Source organism: Danio rerio, chromosome 9 (assembly GCF_049306965.1).
Source record: "Danio rerio strain Tuebingen ecotype United States chromosome 9, GRCz12tu, whole genome shotgun sequence".
Classification (NCBI taxonomy): Eukaryota; Metazoa; Chordata; class Actinopteri; order Cypriniformes; family Danionidae; genus Danio; species Danio rerio.
In genome coordinates, this window is record NC_133184.1 from 25,549,272 (window position 1) to 25,569,294 (window position 20,023).

Here is a 20,023-nt window from a genome sequence, read left to right on the forward strand (position 1 = left end):
CATACTGGATCACCACGGATTCCAATCTGACCAGCATCTCCTGCCTGGCCTTTGGCCCCTTTAGGCCCCTAGAAACACAAAATAAGATCAGATAAACACATATTTGTTTGTTTTAAATAGGTTCTACATGACCACATTCAACATTACCCACCCTTTGGCCGGGGTTTCCTCTGTCTCCTGGAGGACCAGCAATGCCACTTGTTCCCTGAAACATTTAAGTTGCAGGCATACACAGGCAGCCTTAATTTAAACCACTGTACAATTGAACACTGATAACAGTTGGCAAGGGGGGAAAAAAATCATGAAACATTTAGTCAGAAAGCAGCTGACCTCCTCTCCGTTGATTCCATCTAAACCAATCTCTCCAATTTCTCCCTAAAAAAGCAAACAAATACTTTTAATATGTTAAAATGTAAATGTTAGTGTTATTATAGTAACTTACTCTCATACAATTATTTACAATTAAATAATAATAGTTTCAGGTGTATATTAAAAGAGAGCTTACCTTTTCACCATTGTATCCTCGAGATCCCTGAATCAAAGACAAGCAAAATATTGGATCAGTCACACAATATGGTTTAACCATAATGTGTATTTTAACATGTGAAATATAATAAAATTAACATACTTTAACACCTCTTTGACCTGGGCATCCTTGGAACCCTTGAGTTCCATTTACACCAGGGGGGCCTCTCTCTCCCTGTAAAAAGATATATTATTAAAATCTTGAGAAATAACATCCCATACACACACACACACACACACAGACACACACACACGCACATACAATATATATACAATCTACTCATTAGTGTGTGCTAGAAAATAGGTTTAACTGTATGTTTTGTTGAAAAACTCTGCAATTACAAACTAGTGAAAAGCTAGGTGTTTAGTTAACGACAAACGAATGAGGAAATTATGATTTTGAAAACTATTGCATATTTAGAGTAAATGATTACTACACACTTACAGGACCACCTTCATCACCAGGATGTCCGCTGGAGCCCTGACCACCAGATTGACCCTATAGATAATCAAATATCAACATAAGTAAACACCAATCATGTTTTTTTTTTTTTAAACTGTATTGGACCCTAAATATGCTGTTTATTAAAGTAAGAATGAATTTTACCTTTTGTCCAGGGACACCAACGGCTCCTCTGTCCCCTCTCGGGCCATTACACTTGCATGGAACAGAACAGCATTCCCGTTCTGCAATGTTATCCTAAAAAAAAAAAAAATAAAACTTTAAAAGTAACACTTTGATTTACAATGTCACTGTTAAAAAGCTAAAGTTTTTACGACTGCATGATGGCACGCAACTAAACCTAACCCTTATCCTTACCATAAAGTAAGTACATGGAGTTAATTATTATTTATCAGTACTTAAATGTATAGTTTCAATAAGAACAATAAAATTATGGCTAACCTATTTTAACACCCTTTTTCTTCAGTGGATTGAGTCATTAGTTATTTTGCCTATTTGACTGAGCATTCTTATTTGACAGGACCATTCTTACCAGTTCTTCCAGAAGCTCATAATCCAAATCCATGACATTGACACGCAGTGGTCGTGTATACCTGAATCCACGGCCATATTCCAAGAGAACTGCATCCTCAAATCGTGGCACTCTCTCAAGACCAACAAGAATGAAACTGCTGACACCTTAAAAAAAGATTAAAATGCGTGTGGTAACATACACTGTATTGTGAGATGTCAAAATCAATTACAAACATTATGTATAGGTGAGCAGAGAAATACTGAACATAAACAGATACCATGACGAAATAGTGAAATTAGTCAAATGTTTACTTTTAATATTTGTAATTACTCTTACCAGCAGAACGCATCAGTTCAGTTCGCTCTTTCAGAATGTTGTACTGGGCATCTAATCCATCAGTTAGGTGGATTACAACCTTTATGAGTGCAAAAACAATTTTTTTAAGTACAGATAATTATTACTATGTATAGAGAGATAATTCCTACAATGTTATGGTTAGAAAAGTGCATGAACAAGTGTTCTGAATTAAAAGGATATACCTTGATTGTATCTGAAGGCCGACTCTTGAATCTATCAGCATAAGCCTTAATTGTTGCACCATTTAGAACAAAAGGTCCACGGTTTCGAAGAGCCTTAAAGGGCTCAAGAAGGTCTGTGTATTTGTTTGTGAAATCCAACTGAACAGGCTCTGAGGCGGAGTCCATTGCTAGCATCCCCACTTGTATTGATGGAGCTTGACCAGAGTTGCAACTGATAGACTGCATCTGGATAATCCGTTGGAGAATAGCAGCCACTTTTGTCTCTAATGACCTCTGAGCAGCAAAGATGTTCTGGGAAGACACATCGAACCCCACGAGAACATCCAATTTGCATTCTGCCAGGGTGTGAAAACAAATAAAGATTAATGACAATCTTGAATAATCCATTGCTCAGAACGCTTAACTGTAGAAAATAATAATAATAATGATAATTATATAAACAAACCTCTGGTAGCTTCCTTTACTCCAGTGCAAAGATTTATTCCTTTCACATCTTGATCAAGTGTATCCAAAATCTGCTCATTAAGTTCAGAGAGCTCTTGGAAGGTGCTGGCTCGAGCCACAGTAGTAGCCTCACTCCCCAAATTATTGAGCTCATCCTCAATGTCACCCACCCCAACAGCATAGACACGAACACCAGAGGCTTTGAGACCTAATGCTGCTGATTTACTGTCATCCCTTGACCGTCCACCAGTGACTACCATCAGGATCTGTGGAATTCCCTCATCCTTCCGACTTCCTTTTTCTTTTACAAAGTGGGTTTTCTGAACATGGCGAATGGCACTACCTGTTCTAATTTCCCGACCTCCCTTGTACTCTGCTCGAGTTATGGCATTGATAATGTCATCTTTATTGTTGTAGGTATTGAGGTAGAATACATCAGTCACATCTGTAGCATAATGTGCTAAACCAATTTGAAGTCTGTCTCTTTCAGTGTAAAACAGGTCAATTAAATTAAGAATAAATTCCATGACCTCTTTGAAATTGTTTCTGCCAAGATTTATTGAGCCATCAACCAAAAAAACAATGTCAGCAGCCTTGGCCTGTGGGAGTCCAGGAGCTAGAAAAAAAACAGAAAGAAAAGGAAGAGAGGGTGAGAATGAGAGAGAACTTTTAGAGCATATTATCATAGATAGCTCATCTAATATATTAACATACATATGTAAGCTCCACTTACTTGTTTCATCAATCTCAATGGGAGGTTCCACTACAATTGATCCACTGAGTCTGGCAATAAACTTGTTCTGTATGTTTGGAAGATTTGGAAAAGAAGGAACTTGCAGCACATCATCAGAACTGGTAGCAATCTGTATCAGCTGTCTTGAGTCTGCATTTTCAGCGCCAATTCCTATACAATTGACCCGAGAACCTTTGAGAATTGAGCCGTAGGTAGATACATCAGAGGTTGACCTTCCACCAGTGAGCACAACCAAATGCTGCGATGCTTGTGCAAGACGCACCCCAGCAGAAGCCTGGAGCTCATTTCGAATCACATACTTTATAGCCTCAGCAAGGTCAGCACCACGTCCACCCATGTGACGCAGTCTCTTGATGGCAGAAATGACAGACTGCTTGTTGTCATGGGAGTTCAAAGAGAATTCAGTTTTAGGTCTTTCGCCATACTGTACTAAAGCAACACGAACTTGGTCAGGTCTTACATCAAGCTGATCAACCACTTTCAAAATAAAATCACGAATGTGAGCAACACCACTTTGTCCAACACTGTCAGAGCCATCAATGAGGAAGATGATGTCTTTTCTTCCCAGATTGAGAGGGTCTAATAAGAAAGAAAATTGACATTAACTAATAAATTCACTGCATATTTATTTAGATTATGTTCTTTGATAAAAAATAAACATGAATATAAATAGCAAACATGCAAAACTGAGGATCAATTTTTATGCTAATGCTAAACAACCTGACATCACTTTTTAATAAAAGGAAAAAAAAGTGTTGTACCTCTAGGCACGGCGGGGGTTGAAATTTCATCCCTGGTCATAGTACTGACTTTGGTTAAAAGTTGTTGCTCCACGCCAGGAAGTTGCTGGAAGTCTCTGATGGTGTATGCTAGTTCTGGACTAAATGAAATTAATCTTAGCTCCTCTGCATCAGCATCCCTAGCTCCAACTGCTAAGGGAGCAACCCGGCTTAACTTCAGTTGGTTAGCAGGGCCAGATACATCATCATTTGACTTTCCTCCAGTTACCAGGATGAGAAACTGTGGCACACCCTCCTCTACACGGCTTCCAGCTGATCGTTGATAGATAGTCTTTGATACATACTCCAGAGCTTTGCCAGTGTTCAATTCATTGCCACCTTTGTTCCTCAGTCTTCTTATTGCTTGGCGAACTTCCTCCTTCGTAGAGTGCTCATTAAGGAGAAATTCCAATTTTGGGTCATCACTGTACTGCACAACTGAGACCCTCACATTGTCAAGCCCTACATCTAACTTCTCTACCACTCGCTGAACCATGTCTCTAATGGCGGGGAACTCATTGCGTATCTTTGATGTGCCATCAATAAGGAAAACAACATCCCTCTTATCTCCACGAGGAACTGGAACTACAGTTTCTATATTGAAAAAGGAATAAAATGTAAACATAACAATAAACAAAAAATCTTAAATAGACCTTAATACAAAGCTGGCAGTCAGAGCAAACAAAGATTCACAAACAGGTAAACACTGTATTAAACTGAGTAGATCTGAATTCTCAGCTTATAGAATGTCAATTAAATTTGACTAGTTTATGAATGGACTCTTATTTAATTTTTTTTTTTTTTTTGAGAATTGTTTACACCATTTGGAATCAAGTATCCATCATTGGTCTATCCTCTTATGTAATGTTATGTAATCATGTTTTTAAGACACAGTGTTAAGAACCTTAATTGCTTGTGCCTTGTTGACTGATGGAAGTCTTTGACCATTATGGCATCTGACTTTTAGTATTTCTAAGGTTGTGTATTTTAAGGTGCTGTGGCAATTTTCTAAAAAACAATAAAATTGAGGGAGAAGCTGACAACACTTAGTTTAATATTAGCTGTGGCCCATTGCATTTTGTTAGTAAATATTAATCTATCTGGCGGGTTTTACACAATTGTCTTTTTCTTATACAAAAAGTAATAGCTAATTAAAACAGTAATTTAAGTGGAAATGTTGTATTGACATGTTCACAAAACAAAAAGGAAGGGAAATTATCATTTATAACAAAAAAAAAAAGTTTTTTTGGTTCAAAGAAACCGACCCTTATATAAAATTAAGAAATATAACTTTATGCATTTCATGACCAGTGCAATCTATCTGAATCAACAAAGACATGGATATTTGGGAAGACATGTTTCAGCTTACATTTTTGTGAAACCACAAAAAACTTAATTAACGTTTGGCTGCAGTTTCTGCGTAAAATAAACATTATGTGGCAGTATGATGCTGACAGTTTTTTCCACTTATGGTGATATTTACAGGGACATATTTATGATAATTATGATCAAAGCATTATATTCCTGCAGTTCTTTGCACAGCACCAAATAAATACTACAACTTAACAGTGTCTTCGATTTGTAATTAAATGTAGTCACTTTGCTTGGTAGCTCATTTTATATAATTTGTACTTGTTATACAGAGTCGTATGAAGCACAGTTCACAAGAGGTTAAAGCTATATAAAATTAAGGTAAAACTACATGATCACCGTACACCTATGTTTGCCTAAAATTTGTGCTGGTCTTTTAAACAGTGTTACAGTATCAGCCATCCATCCACCTACCCATAAAACAACAACAATTACATACAAACATAAAACAAACTAACATTTACCATTACCTGTAGGGTATACAGGGCGCAGTTGAGCTAACTCCTCACTAGATAGCTCTGTCAGGGTGTTGATAAGTGTTTCCTGAATTGTATAAAGTCCAGGCAAGTCATCAACTAAGTAAGCAAATCTGGGGACATAGGATGTCACTTGCAATTCCTGAGTGCCCACATCTCTTGTTCCTATGCTAAGGGGGAAAATTCCTGATTGTTTCAGTGCTGTTGCAGATTGTCTTATATTGTCTGTTGCTTTTCCTCCTGAAACCACAACAACAAATTGTGGAACTCCTTCTTCTTTTCTTCCACCACGACCAGAAGCCAGAACTTCACGTCTTACAAAGTCAATGGCCTGACCAAGGTTCCTCTTTGTCCCCCTAAGTTGTCTGAGTTCCTTGATGCCATTTAAAACACCTTCTTTTGTCCTATGTGAGTTGAGGTATATATCTGCATTTGGAATATCTCCATACTGGACCACACCTATTCGGATCTTGTTCTCACCAACGTTGAGATTGCTCACTACTCTGCGCACAAATTCCTGGATTATTGGAAATTCTCTGCCAACATCTTCAGAGCCATCAATTAGAAAGATGATGTCCTTTTTGGGTCCTTCAGATTCCACTAAAAAAGATAAAAAGACCTCATTTCATATAAAATGTTTCTGACAGAGTAAGGGCCTGCATTTAAATATGCACACAGACAGGAAAAACTAAGAGATGAATATTGTTACACAAAAAAGGTTGCTATTGATTGTTGACTTTGAAAACTGAACTCATAGATCTAAGGATGGTATTTACAGTGAATATATTATGTGTATTGCTAAATGTTTATTAAAAAACTTTTTACTGTGCTATATACCACCAATAAAAAGGTTGTTGACCAAAGTTCTGTACAATCTAACAAATGTCAACAAACAGTAATATCATAAGCAGCATAAATGACCCCACAGTAGAAAATCGAACATAATTTATTGCATGTAAAAAAACAGAGAAAGAAAAATGTTATGATTTTGGCTGTAAGAGTTGTAGGGGTAGTCCTAATAGAAATGAGAAGGCTGTTCCAGAGATTTGGAATAGCACATAATGGGATAAAGGTACCAAACCTATATATAATGTATTGTATATGACTATAACTACCAATTTTTTTTCAATGCAATTCTAAAAAACATTTCCAAACCACTCTAATGGTTTTTAGCTTTTTCCTCCAGGTGCTCCAGTTTCCCCCACAGTCCAAAGACATACACAATAGGCAAATTGGTTAAACAACTTTGGGCATAGTGTGTGAACGAGTGAATGTAAGGGTGTTTCCAAGTACTGGGTTGCAGCTGGAAGGGCATCCGTTCCGTAAAACAAATGCCAGAATAGCTGGTGTTTCATTCCACTGTGGCAACCCCTGATACATGAGGGACTGAGCTGAATGAATGAATGAATCATTAAATGAATGAATGAATGAATGAATGAATGAATGAATGAATGAATGAATGAATGAAAATAAAATGCATCAGGTACAGGATGAGGATAATTTTACTTATCCTTATTGAAGTTTGACTTAGATATGTAAAACTAGCTAAACAACATCATGATATAGCAAAGGATTTTTGAAGGAAACCAGGCTTACTTAGTTATTCATGTTACTAAGATGTGGTAGGTGGTGGTATGATGAAACTTATTGAAAACCAATAAAAAATATGTTGGACCAATATAGAATTATGGTTCAAAGTTGTTAACAAATCTTTGAAAAATACTTTTTTGAATTGATAAATCATATTTCTTCAGAACAAGCTAAAACCTTAAGGAACATTAATGGTTTTGGCAAAAAAGTAAAATATACAGCAATATATGCATATATGCAACTCAAGCATAATAATAAAATGGAAAGTAAATACTAAAATCATGGAAGCATTGCTTCTTACCTGTTACTGTTGTAGTTAATGATGTAACCTCTACAAGTGCTGTGTTAATGTTTGATAAAAGCTTCTGTTGGACGTTGGAAAGATCACTAAATTCTCTCACTGACAGTGCATAACTAGGCTCATTGGAGACTCTCTGGAGTTCCTGGCTGTCTGAGCTCCTTGACCCTATCGCAAAGATAAGCACTCCCAGCTCCTTTAGGGATGAGGCTGGCGTGTCAACATTATCAAATGACCTTGTGCCACTCAGCAGAATCAGCAACTGAGGAACACCTTCTACACGTCTACTTCCAGAGGAGGCAGTGAAGACATTGTCTCTCAAGTACTGCAGAGCTGCCCCCGTGTTGAGGGGTCTCCCTCCTTTGTGCCTCAGACCCCTGATCGTGTCAAGAGCGTCCTCTTTTCTTGAGTATGTGTTCAGATAGAAATGAGCCTCTGGATCTCTGCTGTACTGGACCACAGAGACACGGTCTCTGTTCTCAGACACGTTCAGTCTTTCCACCATCCTTTCAACAAAGTCTCGCATTGCAGAGAAAGAGCTCCTCGTGCCATCTGAACCATCCAGCAGAAACACTACATCCCTCCTAGCCATCCTGGGCTCAGCTATGGGTAATGAAATGGAACACAAAGTCATGTGAGCACTGGTCATCCCTTACTGGGTGTACAGCAGGCGTTTGTGCCCTCTAGTCTGCAGCTACAACAGAGGTAACAACTCCCACATTCTTTCAGCTATTTTGCGGCCAGTCTGATGATCAAATGTTATTACCGTCTTCTAAAGTAAACTCACATTTTGGTCAGGGTAAACCTGCCTTGATGCACTGAAGCCGCCATGACCAAAAAAGACCTACACTGGAAGGAGATTTTCAGCAGAAGCTATGCCTAAAGTAAACAACCTAGTATACAAACACTTTTAACACAGGCAAACGCTGCTAGGAGTTTCAACCCACGGCTTGCTTGGCTAATTTTCCATGCCTGATGTGCTAACATAAACCGTGTGCAAATTCTGTCTTACCTGCCACAGTAGGTGTCATCGGCTTAACTTGAACAAGCACATTGTTTAGGGAGCTGTAAAACTGCTGCTGGACACCGGGAAGGTCAGAGAAATCATTGAGCGATTGTGCATAGGCAGGGTCATTGGTAATTCTCTGGACCTCTCTGCTTGAATTTCTAGTGCCGATGCCCAAGATCAAGACCCCGCTCTCTTTCAGGGCAGAGGCAGGTGTATCTACGTTGTCGTTTGAGCGTCCTCCACTGAGAAGGATAAGAACCTGAGGGATACCCTCTTGCTTTCTACTCCCGGCAGAGGCAGTGAAGACACTGTCCCGCACGTACTGGAGAGCTGCCCCCGTGTTGAGGGGTCTCCCTCCTCTATGCCTCAGACCTCTGACCGTGTTCAAGACGTCTGCTTTTGCTGTGTAGGTATTCAGGTAGAAATTGACCTCAGCATCTCTACTGTACTGCACCACAGAAATGCGATCTCTGTTTGCCTCTACGTTTAATTGCTCAACTAATCTCTGCACAAATGCACGCATGGCTGGGAAAGTATTCCTAGTGCCATCAGAGCCGTCCAGCAGAAACACTACATCCTTTCTGGGAATGGTGTCATCAGCTAGGAAAAGAGGACAGCGTCATTAACAGTAAGACATTTTAAAACATCTTTAGAATGTCACATCACCACCTCATTGACAATGTAAGTTGTGAGTAATGGTCCCGCTGCACACAATTAATTATTGCGATGAGTAACGAGGCACGGGCGTTGAGCCAGCTCTCGTGAAGTTCTATCATGCACATACCAGTGAGAGTTGGGGAAGTTGGAGTGCCGGACATTGCAACCGTCTGGACAGAGGCCAACAGCTGCTCTTGGACATTTGGAAGCTCACTGAAGTCGGCCACGGACAGAGCATAATTGGCTTCGTATGATATTCTCTGCAGTTCTCTGCTATCAGAGCCCCTCGATCCTATTCCCAAGGTCAAGACACCGAGCTCTTTCAGAGAGGATGCTGCTGCATCAACGCTGTCAAATGACCTTCCCCCGCTAAGGAGGATCAGAATCTGTGGCACACCCTCCAGCCGTCTGCTGCCAGAAGAAGCAGTAAAGACATTGTCTCTGACGTACTGGAGAGCTGCCCCTGTGTAGAGGGGACGGCCTCCTTTGTGTCTCAGACCTGTGACGCGGTCAAGAATGTCTTCCTTTTTCGTGTAGCTATTCAGATAGAAATGGACCTCAGCGTCTCTACTGTACTGCACAACAGAAACGCGGTCTCTGTTTGCCTCAATGTTGAATTTCTCCACTACTCTTTGCACAAAGTCCCGCATAGCTGGGAAAGAACTCCTAGTGCCATCTGAACCGTCCAGCAGAAACACTACATCTTTTCTGGGTGTGCTGTATTCAGCTGAGAGGGAGGGAAAAACAACATCATTAACAAAAAAGTTATGACAATAAGTGATCTAAACCTTACGAATGCCAAATCAGTTCATCGCCACATTAACTGTCTAAGCTGTGGGAAATGGACCCACTGCTCTCTCTCTCTCTCTCTCTCTCTCTCTCTCTCTCTCTCTTTCTCGCTCTCTATGTTTCTTTTGAATAAATAAAGTAGGAACATCAAGAAGAAAGGCAAGACAGGGCCTATTTTAAAGTTCTGCTTTGCACATACCGGTAACAGTCGATGAAGTTGGGGTGACGGGAATTGAAGTAACCTGTACAGAGGCAAGCAGCTGCTCTTGGACATTTGGTAGCTCACTGAAATCAGACACGGACAGAGCATAACTGGGTTCATATGATATTCTCTGCAGTTCTCTGCTATCAGAGCCTCTCGATCCTATTCCAAAAGTCAAGACGCCAAGCTCTTTCAGAGAGGAGGCTGCTGCATCGACACTGTCAAATGACCTGCCCCCGCTAAGCAAAACCAGTATCTGCGGCACACCCTCCAGCCGCCTGCTGCCAGAAGAAGCAGTGAAGACATTGTCTCTGACAAACTGGAGAGCTTCCCCCGTGTAAAGGGGTCTGCCTCCCTTGTGCCTCAGACCCCTGACAGCATCAACAATTTCTTCCTTTGTCGTGTATGTGTTTAGATAGAAATTGGCCTCTGGTTCTCTGCTGTATTGGACAACAGAAATGCGATCTCTGTTCTCGGCAACATCCAATTTCTCCACCATTCTTTGCACAAAGTCTTTCATTGCTGGGAATCCATTCCGAGTTCCATCCGATCCATCCAGAAGGAACACAACATCTCTTCTCTGTCTACGGCCCTCAGCTTAGAAACAAAGATTCATGAGTCAGATGGGAACTATTTTAAGGAGATGCAATATCAATAAATAAGAACAATAATCATATTAATATAATAATAAGTTGCAGTCTTGGTGCTTTGTCACTGATCATGCTTTTTTTTCTTCTTCTTCTTTTCCCTATCACATCACCTCTCATTGCGTTTTAAGGGTCACAAAATTTTGACCTGTTCAACAACTCATTAGCGATACGGGAACAGCAAAGCACATGTCGTTGCGACTAATAAAAAGTGATTGGAAACTACTGGAAGCCACTTTGGCTTTTTCTTACCTATGGTTGTGGAAGTGGTAGGTACGCCCGCTACAAAGACCTTGTTAATGTTGATAAAAAGCTGCTGTTGGACACTGGGAAGGTCAGTGAAGTCACTCACTGAGAGTGCATAGCTAGGCTCTTGGGAGATTCTCTGGAGTTCCTGGCTGTCTGAGCTCCTTGACCCAATCACAAAGATAAGCACTCCCAGCTCCTTTAGGGATGAGGCTGGCGTGTCAACATTATCAAATGACCTTGCGCCACTCAGCAGAATCAGCAACTGAGGAACACCTTCTACACGTCTACTTCCAGAGGAGGCAGTGAAGACATTGTCTCTCAAGTACTGCAGAGCTGCCCCCGTGTTGAGGGGTCTCCCTCCTTTGTGCCTCAGACCCCTGATCGTGTCAAGAGCGTCCTCTTTTCTTGAGTATGTGTTCAGATAGAAATGAGCCTCTGGATCTCTGCTGTACTGGACCACAGAGACACGGTCTCTGTTCTCAGACACGTTCAGTCTTTCCACCATCCTTTCAACAAAGTCTCGCATTGCAGAGAAAGAGCTCCTCGTGCCATCTGAACCATCCAGCAGAAACACTACATCCCTCCTAGCCATCCTGGGCTCAGCTATGGGTAATGAAATGGAACACAAAGTCATGTGAGCACTGGTCATCCCTTACTGGGTGTACAGCAGGCGTTTGTGCCCTCTAGTCTGCAGGTACAACAGAGGTAACAACTCCCCCATTCTTTCAGCTATTTTGCGGCCAGTCTGATGGTCAAATGTTATTACCGTCTTCCAAAGTAAACTCACATTTTGGTCAGGGTAAACCTGCCTTGATGCACTGAAGCCGCCATGACCAAAAAAGACCTACACTGGAAGGAGATTTTCAGCAGAAGCTATGCCTAAAGTAAACAACCTAGTATACAAACACTTTTAACACAGGCAAACGCCGCTAGGAGTTTCAACCCACGGCTTGCTTGGCTAATTTTAACATAAACCGTGTGCAAATTCTGTCTTACCTGCCACAGTAGGTGTCATCGGCTTAACTTGAACAAGCACATTGTTTAGGGAGCTGTAAAACTGCTGCTGGACACCGGGAAGGTCAGAGAAATCATTGAGCGATTGTGCATAGGCAGGGTCATTGGTAATTCTCTGGACCTCTCTGCTTGAATTTCTAGTGCCGATGCCCAAGATCAAGACCCCGCTCTCTTTCAGGGCAGAGGCAGGTGTATCTACGTTGTCGTTTGAGCGTCCTCCACTGAGGAGGATAAGAACCTGAGGGACACCCTCTTGCTTTCTACTCCCGGCAGAGGCAGTGAAGACACTGTCCCGCACGTACTGGAGAGCTGCCCCCGTGTTGAGGGGTCTCCCTCCTCTATGCCTCAGACCTCTGACCGTGTTCAAGACGTCTGCTTTTGCTGTGTAGGTATTCAGGTAGAAATTGACCTCAGCATCTCTACTGTACTGCACCACAGAAATGCGATCTCTGTTTGCCTCTACGCTGAATTGCTCAACTAATCTCTGCACAAATGCACGCATGGCTGGGAAAGTATTCCTAGTGCCATCAGAGCCGTCCAGCAGAAACACTACATCCTTTCTGGGAATGGTGTCATCAGCTAGGAAAAGAGGACAGCGTCATTGAAAGTAAGAAATTTTAAAACATCTTTAGAATGTCACATCACCACCTCATTGACAATGTAAGTTGTGAGTAATGGTCCCGCTGCACACAATTAATTATTGCGATGAGTAACGAGGCACGGGCGTTGAGCCAGCTCTCGTGAAGTTCTATCATGCACATACCAGTGAGAGTTGGGGAAGTTGGAGTGCCGGACATTGCAACCGTCTGGACAGAGGCCAACAGCTGCTCTTGGACATTTGGAAGCTCACTGAAGTCGGCCACGGACAGAGCATAATTGGCTTCGTATGATATTCTCTGCAGTTCTCTGCTATCAGAGCCCCTCGATCCTATTCCCAAGGTCAAGACACCGAGCTCTTTCAGAGAGGATGCTGCTGCATCAACGCTGTCAAATGACCTTCCCCCGCTAAGCAGGATCAGAATCTGTGGCACACCCTCCAGCCGTCTGCTGCCAGAAGAAGCAGTAAAGACATTGTCTCTGACGTACTGGAGAGCTGCCCCTGTGTAGAGGGGACGGCCTCCTTTGTGTCTCAGACCTGTGACGCGGTCAAGAATGTCTTCCTTTTTCGTGTAGCTATTCAGATAGAAATGGACCTCAGCGTCTCTACTGTACTGCACAACAGAAACGCGGTCTCTGTTTGCCTCAATGTTGAATTTCTCCACTACTCTTTGCACAAAGTCCCGCATAGCTGGGAAAGAACTCCTAGTGCCATCTGAACCGTCCAGCAGAAACACTACATCTTTTCTGGGTGTGCTGTATTCAGCTGAGAGGGAGGGAAAAACAACATCATTAACAAAAAAGTTATGACAATAAGTGATCTAAACCTTACGAATGCCAAATCAGTTCATCGCCACATTAACTGTCTAAGCTGTGGGAAATGGACCTACTGCTCTCTCTCTCTCTCTCTCTCTCTCTCTCTCTTTCTCGCTCTCTATGTTTCTTTTGAATAAATAAAGTAGGAACATCAAGAAGAAAGGCAAGACAGGGCCTATTTTAAAGTTCTGCTTTGCACATACCGGTAACAGTCGGTGAAGTTGGGGTGACGGGAATTGAAGTAACCTGTACAGAGGCAAGCAGCTGCTCTTGGACATTTGGTAGCTCACTGAAATCAGACACGGACAGAGCATAACTGGGTTCATATGATATTCTCTGCAGTTCTCTGCTATCAGAGCCTCTCGATCCTATTCCAAAAGTCAAGACGCCAAGCTCTTTCAGAGAGGAGGCTGCTGCATCGACACTGTCAAATGACCTGCCCCCGCTAAGCAAAACCAGTATCTGCGGCACACCCTCCAGCCGCCTGCTGCCAGAAGAAGCAGTGAAGACATTGTCTCTGACGTACTGGAGAGCTTCCCCCGTGTAAAGGGGTCTGCCTCCCTTGTGCCTCAGACCCCTGACAGCATCAACAATTTCTTCCTTTGTCGTGTATGTGTTTAGATAGAAATTGGCCTCTGGTTCTCTGCTGTATTGGACAACAGAAATGCGATCTCTGTTCTCGGCAACATCCAATTTCTCCACCATTCTTTGCACAAAGTCTTTCATTGCTGGGAATCCATTCCTAGTTCCATCCGATCCATCCAGAAGGAACACAACATCTCTTCTCTGTCTACGGCCCTCAGCTTAGAAACAAAGATTCATGAGTCAGATGGGAACTATTTTAAGGAGATGCAATATCAATAAATAAGAACAATAATCATATTAATATAATAATAAGTTGCAGTCTTGGTGCTTTGTCACTGATCATGCTTTTTTTTCTTCTTCTTCTTTTCCCTATCACATCACCTCTCATTGCGTTTTAAGGGTCACAAAATTTTGACCTGTTCAACAACTCATTAGCGATACGGGAACAGCAAAGCACATGTCGTTGCGACTAATAAAAAGTGATTGGAAACTACTGGAAGCCACTTTGGCTTTTTCTTACCTATGGTTGTGGAAGTGGTAGGTACGCCCGCTACAAAGACCTTGTTAATGTTGATAAAAAGCTGCTGTTGGACACTGGGAAGGTCAGTGAAGTCACTCACTGAGAGTGCATAGCTAGGCTCTTGGGAGATTCTCTGGAGTTCCTGGCTGTCTGAGCTCCTTGACCCAATCACAAAGATAAGCACTCCCAGCTCCTTTAGGGATGAGGCTGGCGTGTCAACATTATCAAATGACCTTGCGCCACTCAGCAGAATCAGCAACTGAGGAACACCTTCTACACGTCTACTTCCAGAGGAGGCAGTGAAGACATTGTCTCTCAAGTACTGCAGAGCTGCCCCCGTGTTGAGGGGTCTCCCTCCTTTGTGCCTCAGACCCCTGATCGTGTCAAGAGCGTCCTCTTTTCTTGAGTATGTGTTCAGATAGAAATGAGCCTCTGGATCTCTGCTGTACTGGACCACAGAGACACGGTCTCTGTTCTCAGACACGTTCAGTCTTTCCACCATCCTTTCAACAAAGTCTCGCATTGCAGAGAAAGAGCTCCTCGTGCCATCTGAACCATCCAGCAGAAACACTACATCCCTCCTAGCCATCCTGGGCTCAGCTATGGGTAATGAAATGGAACACAAAGTCATGTGAGCACTGGTCATCCCTTACTGGGTGTACAGCAGGCGTTTGTGCCCTCTAGTCTGCAGGTACAACAGAGGTAACAACTCCCCCATTCTTTCAGCTATTTTGCGGCCAGTCTGATGGTCAAATGTTATTACCGTCTTCCAAAGTAAACTCACATTTTGGTCAGGGTAAACCTGCCTTGATGCACTGAAGCCGCCATGACCAAAAAAGACCTACACTGGAAGGAGATTTTCAGCAGAAGCTATGCCTAAAGTAAACAACCTAGTATACAAACACTTTTAACACAGGCAAACGCCGCTAGGAGTTTCAACCCACGGCTTGCTTGGCTAATTTTAACATAAACCGTGTGCAAATTCTGTCTTACCTGCCACAGTAGGTGTCATCGGCTTAACTTGAACAAGCACATTGTTTAGGGAGCTGTAAAACTGCTGCTGGACACCGGGAAGGTCAGAGAAATCATTGAGCGATTGTGCATAGGCAGGGTCATTGGTAATTCTCTGGACCTCTCTGCTTGAATTTCTAGTGCCGATGCCCAAGATCAAGACCCCGCTCTCTTTCAGGGCAGAGGCAGGTGTATCTACGTTGTCGTTTGAGCGTCCTCCACTGAGGAGGATAAGAACCTGAGGGACACCCTCTTGCTTTCTACTCCCGGCAGAGGCAGTGAAGACACTGTCCCGCACGTACTGGAGAGCTGCCCCCGTGTTGAGGGGTCTCCCTCCTCTATGCCTCAGACCTCTGACCGTGTTCAAGACGTCTGCTTTTGCTGTGTAGGTATTCAGGTAGAAATTGACCTCAGCATCTCTACTGTACTGCACCACAGAAATGCGATCTCTGTTTGCCTCTACGTTGAATTGCTCAACTAATCTCTGCACAAATGCACGCATGGCTGGGAAAGTATTCCTAGTGCCATCAGAGCCGTCCAGCAGAAACACTACATCCTTTCTGGGAATGGTGTCATCAGCTAGGAAAAGAGGACAGCGTCATTAACAGTAAGAAATTTTAAAACATCTTTAGAATGTCACATCACCACCTCATTGACAATGTAAGTTGTGAGTAATGGTCCCGCTGCACACAATTAATTATTGCGATGAGTAACGAGGCACGGGCGTTGAGCCAGCTCTCGTGAAGTTCTATCATGCACATACCAGTGAGAGTTGGGGAAGTTGGAGTGCCGGACATTGCAACCGTCTGGACAGAGGCCAACAGCTGCTCTTGGACATTTGGAAGCTCACTGAAGTCGGCCACGGACAGAGCATAATTGGCTTCGTATGATATTCTCTGCAGTTCTCTGCTATCAGAGCCCCTCGATCCTATTCCCAAGGTCAAGACACCGAGCTCTTTCAGAGAGGATGCTGCTGCATCAACGCTGTCAAATGACCTTCCCCCGCTAAGGAGGATCAGAATCTGTGGCACACCCTCCAGCCGTCTGCTGCCAGAAGAAGCAGTAAAGACATTGTCTCTGACGTACTGGAGAGCTGCCCCTGTGTAGAGGGGACGGCCTCCTTTGTGTCTCAGACCTGTGACGCGGTCAAGAATGTCTTCCTTTTTCGTGTAGCTATTCAGATAGAAATGAACCTCAGCGTCTCTACTGTACTGCACAACAGAAACGCGGTCTCTGTTTGCCTCAATGTTGAATTTCTCCACTACTCTTTGCACAAAGTCCCGCATAGCTGGGAAAGAACTCCTAGTGCCATCTGAACCGTCCAGCAGAAACACTACATCTTTTCTGGGTGTGCTGTATTCAGCTGAGAGGGAGGGAAAAACAACATCATTAACAAAAAAGTTATGACAATAAGTGATCTAAACCTTACGAATGCCAAATCAGTTCATCGCCACATTAACTGTCTAAGCTGTGGGAAATGGACCCACTGCTCTCTCTCTCTCTCTCTCTCTCTCTCTTTCTCGCTCTCTATGTTTCTTTTGAATAAATAAAGTAGGAACATCAAGAAGAAAGGCAAGACAGGGCCTATTTTAAAGTTCTGCTTTGCACATACCGGTAACAGTCGGTGAAGTTGGGGTGACGGGAATTGAAGTAACCTGTACAGAGGCAAGCAGCTGCTCTTGGACATTTGGTAGCTCACTGAAATCAGACACGGACAGAGCATAACTGGGTTCATATGATATTCTCTGCAGTTCTCTGCTATCAGAGCCTCTCGATCCTATTCCAAAAGTCAAGACGCCAAGCTCTTTCAGAGAGGAGGCTGCTGCATCGACACTGTCAAATGACCTGCCCCCGCTAAGCAAAACCAGTATCTGCGGCACACCCTCCAGCCGCCTGCTGCCAGAAGAAGCAGTGAAGACATTGTCTCTGACAAACTGGAGAGCTTCCCCCGTGTAAAGGGGTCTGCCTCCCTTGTGCCTCAGACCCCTGACAGCATCAACAATTTCTTCCTTTGTCGTGTATGTGTTTAGATAGAAATTGGCCTCTGGTTCTCTGCTGTATTGGACAACAGAAATGCGATCTCTGTTCTCGGCAACATCCAATTTCTCCACCATTCTTTGCACAAAGTCTTTCATTGCTGGGAATCCATTCCTAGTTCCATCCGATCCATCCAGAAGGAACACAACATCTCTTCTCTGTCTACGGCCCTCAGCTTAGAAACAAAGATTCATGAGTCAGATGGGAACTATTTTAAGGAGATGCAATATCAATAAATAAGAACAATAATCATATTAATATAATAATAAGTTGCAGTCTTGGTGCTTTGTCACTGATCATGCTTTTTTTTCTTCTTCTTCTTTTCCCTATCACATCACCTCTCATTGCGTTTTAAGGGTCACAAAATTTTGACCTGTTCAACAACTCATTAGCGATACGGGAACAGCAAAGCACATGTCGTTGCGACTAATAAAAAGTGATTGGAAACTACTGGAAGCCACTTTGGCTTTTTCTTACCTATGGTTGTGGAAGTGGTAGGTACGCCCGCTACAAAGACCTTGTTAATGTTGATAAAAAGCTGCTGTTGGACACTGGGAAGGTCAGTGAAGTCACTCACTGAGAGTGCATAGCTAGGCTCTTGGGAGATTCTCTGGAGTTCCTGGCTGTCTGAGCTCCTTGACCCAATCACAAAGATAAGCACTCCCAGCTCCTTTAGGGATGAGGCTGGCGTGTCAACATTATCAAATGACCTTGCGCCACTCAGCAGAATCAGCAACTGAGGAACACCTTCTACACGTCTACTTCCAGAGGAGGCAGTGAAGACATTGTCTCTCAAGTACTGCAGAGCTGCCCCCGTGTTGAGGGGTCTCCCTCCTTTGTGCCTCAGACCCCTGATCGTGTCAAGAGCGTCCTCTTTTCTTGAGTATGTGTTCAGATAGAAATGAGCCTCTGGATCTCTGCTGTACTGGACCACAGAGACACGGTCTCTGTTCTCAGACACGTTCAGTCTTTCCACCATCCTTTCAACAAAGTCTCGCATTGCAGAGAAAGAGCTCCTCGTGCCATCTGAACCATCCAGCAGAAACACTACATCCCTCCTAGCCATCCTGGGCTCAGCTATGGGTAATGAAATGGAACACAAAGTCATGTGAGCACTGGTCATCCCTTACTGGGTGTACAGCAGGCGTTTGTGCCCTCTAGTCTGCAGGTACAACAGAGGTAACAACTCCCCCATTCTTTCAGCTATTTTGCGGCCAGTCTGATGGTCAAATGTTATTACCGTCTTCCAAAGTAAACTCACATTTTGGTCAGGGTAAACCTGCCTTGATGCACTGAAGCCGCCATGACCAAAAAAGACCTACACTGGAAGGAGATTTTCAGCAGAAGCTATGCCTAAAGTAAACAACCTAGTATACAAACACTTTTAACACAGGCAAACGCCGCTAGGAGTTTCAACCCACGGCTTGCTTGGCTAATTTTAACATAAACCGTGTGCAAATTCTGTCTTACCTGCCACAGTAGGTGTCATCGGCTTAACTTGAACAAGCACATTGTTTAGGGAGCTGTAAAACTGCTGCTGGACACCGGGAAGGTCAGAGAAATCATTGAGCGATTGTGCATAGGCAGGGTCATTGGTAATTCTCTGGACCTCTCTGCTTGAATTTCTAGTGCCGATGCCCAAGATCAAGACCCCGCTCTCTTTCAGGGCAGAGGCAGGTGTATCTACGTTGTCGTTTGAGCGTCCTCCACTGAGGAGGATAAGAACCTGAGGGACACCCTCTTGCTTTCTACTCCCGGCAGAGGCAGTGAAGACACTGTCCCGCACGTACTGGAGAGCTGCCCCCGTGTTGAGGGGTCTCCCTCCTCTATGCCTCAGACCTCTGACCGTGTTCAAGACGTCTGCTTTTGCTGTGTAGGTATTCAGGTAGAAATTGACCTCAGCATCTCTACTGTACTGCACCACAGAAATGCGATCTCTGTTTGCCTCTACGTTGAATTGCTCAACTAATCTCTGCACAAATGCACGCATGGCTGGGAAAGTATTCCTAGTGCCATCAGAGCCGTCCAGCAGAAACACTACATCCTTTCTGGGAATGGTGTCATCAGCTAGGAAAAGAGGACAGCGTCATTAACAGTAAGAAATTTTAAAACATCTTTAGAATGTCACATCACCACC

The 20,023-nt window shown here is 43.2% G+C and overlaps 1 protein-coding gene across 3 annotated transcripts in view; it reads right to left on the reverse strand.

The window, feature by feature from the left end:
• col6a3 (collagen, type VI, alpha 3) overlaps window positions 1-20,023 on the reverse strand; it is an 83,571-nt gene that overhangs the window by 15,756 nt on the left and 47,792 nt on the right. For all 3 annotated transcript variants that reach the window (XM_073912685.1, XM_073912684.1, XM_073912683.1), the window contains 28 exons: window positions 19,357-19,953; window positions 18,364-18,963; window positions 17,462-18,061; window positions 16,613-17,212; window positions 15,832-16,428; window positions 14,839-15,438; window positions 13,937-14,536; window positions 13,084-13,683; window positions 12,303-12,899; window positions 11,310-11,909; window positions 10,408-11,007; window positions 9,547-10,146; window positions 8,766-9,362; window positions 7,757-8,356; window positions 5,860-6,465; window positions 4,001-4,612; window positions 3,219-3,818; window positions 2,487-3,101; window positions 2,042-2,376; window positions 1,839-1,917; window positions 1,521-1,666; window positions 1,133-1,225; window positions 971-1,024; window positions 629-700; window positions 506-532; window positions 331-375; window positions 152-205; window positions 6-68 (listed from right to left, as the gene is read on the reverse strand). In XM_073912685.1, coding sequence (XP_073768786.1) covers window positions 6-68; window positions 152-205; window positions 331-375; window positions 506-532; window positions 629-700; window positions 971-1,024; window positions 1,133-1,225; window positions 1,521-1,666; window positions 1,839-1,917; window positions 2,042-2,376; window positions 2,487-3,101; window positions 3,219-3,818; window positions 4,001-4,612; window positions 5,860-6,465; window positions 7,757-8,356; window positions 8,766-9,362; window positions 9,547-10,146; window positions 10,408-11,007; window positions 11,310-11,909; window positions 12,303-12,899; window positions 13,084-13,683; window positions 13,937-14,536; window positions 14,839-15,438; window positions 15,832-16,428; window positions 16,613-17,212; window positions 17,462-18,061; window positions 18,364-18,963; window positions 19,357-19,953 — 11,789 coding nt within the window. The remainder of the gene's footprint in view (window positions 1-5; window positions 69-151; window positions 206-330; window positions 376-505; window positions 533-628; window positions 701-970; window positions 1,025-1,132; window positions 1,226-1,520; window positions 1,667-1,838; window positions 1,918-2,041; window positions 2,377-2,486; window positions 3,102-3,218; window positions 3,819-4,000; window positions 4,613-5,859; window positions 6,466-7,756; window positions 8,357-8,765; window positions 9,363-9,546; window positions 10,147-10,407; window positions 11,008-11,309; window positions 11,910-12,302; window positions 12,900-13,083; window positions 13,684-13,936; window positions 14,537-14,838; window positions 15,439-15,831; window positions 16,429-16,612; window positions 17,213-17,461; window positions 18,062-18,363; window positions 18,964-19,356; window positions 19,954-20,023) is intronic.